The sequence below is a fragment of the Contarinia nasturtii genome, unplaced genomic scaffold, assembly GCF_009176525.2.
Source record: "Contarinia nasturtii isolate CC-2019 unplaced genomic scaffold, AAFC_CNas_1.1 Cnas_scaffold_5252, whole genome shotgun sequence".
Lineage (NCBI taxonomy): Eukaryota > Metazoa > Arthropoda > Insecta > Diptera > Cecidomyiidae > Contarinia > Contarinia nasturtii.
In genome coordinates this window covers 1-3,130 of record NW_022202529.1, presented here as the reverse complement: position 1 = coordinate 3,130, position 3,130 = coordinate 1, and the positions used below count along the sequence as shown (strand labels likewise).

At 37.2% G+C, this 3,130-nt stretch overlaps 1 protein-coding gene across 1 annotated transcript; it reads left to right on the top strand.

Annotated features, from left to right (window-relative positions):
• Positions 1-2,054: 2,054 nt before the first annotated feature.
• Positions 2,055-2,939, top strand: LOC116351343 (the record flags this gene model as incomplete). Its single annotated transcript, XM_031783437.1, has 1 exon — positions 2,055-2,939. A coding segment is annotated over exon 1 (885 nt), but the record flags the coding sequence as incomplete, so codon positions are not given.
• Positions 2,940-3,130: the final 191 nt, after the last annotated feature.

Below are 3,130 nucleotides of genomic sequence, written 5' to 3'. Positions count from 1 at the left end.
GTGAAATAGCACATTTTTGTATATCGATTTTAGAAATATTGGCCGTTTCAAAATCGACCATAATAATTAATATTTATGAGCCAATTGAGTTTTTCTGCAAAAAAAATATTTTTTCAAGTCAATTCTGAAAACAGAACACTATTAAATTAGCTAAAAAATGTATGTCAATTTAGAATCGGTCCGGAAAATTATCTGAATGAATTTCAAATAAATATGGAATTAAAAATTATTCATCAATTAATAAAAAGCTTTGAAAGTGAAACATTTTTATTCAAATTTCGTGCATATTTTATAAAATTTGTCTGTCATTGAATATTGTGATTTTTATAAAGCCGATTTTCAACGAGCCCATTTTTTATGCTGCGTCGGTTTTACTTAAATCTCCATTTGAAGCAAACAATGTACGTCGGCATCGCTTAAGTCCAACAGCAAACGAAACATTCTTCATTGATCTGGCCTTTGCTGTTTTGGACCGAGTCATCATGCCAAAGGCTTGCTTGGAAGCTGTTTTCTTTCTTGTGGCGGTTCTATTGACGACGCTCTTCTTTGTTGATTGAGTTGCTTTCTTAACTGTTGCCTGAAGAAAGTTAAAAAATAAACATAGATGAAATTCAACAAAAGAATCAAAAAAAGCGGTTATTTGAATTCATATGAAATTGATTGAATTGTTATATAAATAATTTAATAAATATACCACGTACCGCACTTCTTTTTTCCTGAATCTGGGTCTTCGTAACGGAACGATTGGATGAAACATAGCAAATGGGCGTACGGCTCCCATTCGCAACCAACCGAATGTTGATGTTCTTTGACAATGGCTGTAAAGAAGACAATCTCTCATCAAAATTTTGATAAAAAAGTTAATTAATTTAATTAAGCATTACCGAGCTCGGTGTCGAGGAGTTTAAATTGGCCTGCGGTGCCAATGAATTTCGGCTTCGAGTGGAACGCTGAAGCAAACGCTCACCGCTTGCAAATGGTGTTGGCGGCAATACCAATGAATGTTGGCTTCGGACGGAACTACGAAGCAAACGCCCACCGCTTGCAAATGGTGTTGGTGGCGGTATTATAATTGGTGTTGGCGGCTGCGACATAATCGGAGAGACTTGATTTGGCATTTCACGTAGAATCGATGCGATAGCTTGAGCTGATGCAATGCTGTTCGGTGACATTGGCGACGTTGAACTATCCAAAGTCAACGCAGGAGTACAAGACGGCCGAGTGCACACTTTGCCCGCTTCCTTCTTTTCTTTTTCGTATTTGCGAATACGACGAAATTTGGCCAAAAAGGACGCCTTGTGATCGGTCGGTAGCCAAATTCCTTTGAAATAGCCAGCCAAAGCACGTTTATACAAATTGAGTAGGCTGACGTTGGCAAATTCATCACAGCTTGATTTTTCAAAAGTGTCTCGAACTCGATCTTAAAAATGCTGTTTTCATCCATTTTTCCGTGTGAATGTTTTCCACAAGGCCGGTTTGCTTGTAAAAACGAGCTCCAGCAAGGCAGGTCGGTTCATTGAAACAATCCAAATACATGGTTTGCGAATTTTCGTTGGATTTTTTATAGACCAATCCATCATTGTCTTTGAAATATTTGACTGAATCTGAAAAGAAAAAAAATTCGACACGATTTCATTATTATTTTGAATAATATAATATTTGAAATAATAATTTTTACCTCCAATCGATTCCATCGTCTGGTTGTCTTGATGATTACTTGAATTGTCCACAAAATTTCACTAATAATTCGCTCTTATTTAATGCAATCAAAGTTACCGCATAAAAATGTAAACAAAGATCTGTCAAAGTCAACATACAAGATGTCAAAGAGAGCTTCATACGCAACTCAACTTAATGATGTTAGCGCATTGAAATGTAAATATCAACAAAATGATGAAAATTATGGCCAAAAAAAATTGTAATCACTTTTAATTTAAATATTTTTTGTGAAAAAATTTGTCTTTAGAAAGTAGATTAAGAAATTGAACGATTTGTTGTGATGCTCAATATCAACAAAAACGTTCATTTCGACGTGCGCTGCCATCTGATGAGAAATGTATGATTTGAAACTTTTTTTAAGTGTCTGTCAAAAACTCTGGTCTCACTGTACAAGAGTGTATCGAAGTTTTGGATTGGATTCTGATCACTATTTGGTTGCTAGTAAATTGAGTATTAACAAGAGCCGTATAAATAGTTATCGGAAACCATCCAACAGATTGCGAGTGGATCGTTTGAAAGAAGAGAGTGTGGCCAGTGAGTTTGTTGCAGTTTTGGAGGAAAAATTTTCGGGTTTGAATGAGAATGTATCTGACATTGAATCAGAGTGGGGCATTTTCAAAAACACTGTTCTGGGGGCTGCCAGAGAGTGTTTAGGGTTCGTTAGAAATAAGAATGGTAAAAAGAAGACTGATTGGTGGAACAACGACATTAAGGCTGCCGTTAAGGAAAAGAGATCTAAATGGATGCACTGGATGCCGAATAGGACTGAGGAAAACTGGACATCATACAAGGAACAACGGGATACCGCAAAGCGAATGGTCAAGGAAGCAAAAGAGGGACATTGGATAAAATTTGGAGAGGAATTGGAAGAAGCAGGTCAGCAGAGGAACAAAGTATTCTGGACTAAGGTGAAGAACATCAGAAACGGAGGTAAAAAGCAGGCACCGACAGCAGTTTTGGACAAATCGGGCAACTTAGTAATTGGAAGAAACAATGTACTCAACCGCTGGAAGGAATATTTTGATGACTTATTGAATGTTGACAATGGAGTTACTGGACAAAATGGACAATATGGAGAGGAAAATATTATCGATGGGTTTGTGCCAGAAGAAATTAGTATGGCAGAAATTCAAGCAGCTATTCAGAGATTGAAATGGGGCAAAGCAGCAGGCGTAGATGAAATTCGCACTGAATTCCTATTGAGTGGCGGTGTAGTTGGGGTTAGATGGTTGTATCGTATTTTTAATGTCGCTTGGGGCTCTTCTGTCGTACCTTTGGACTGGGGCTTGTCAGTAATTTCTCCTCTTCATAAGAAAGGCAGTAATAAAGACTGCAATAATTATCGTGGAATTCCTCTATTGAGTGTTGTCGGAAAAGTTTATAGTTCAATTTTGGAAAAACGAACCAGAGC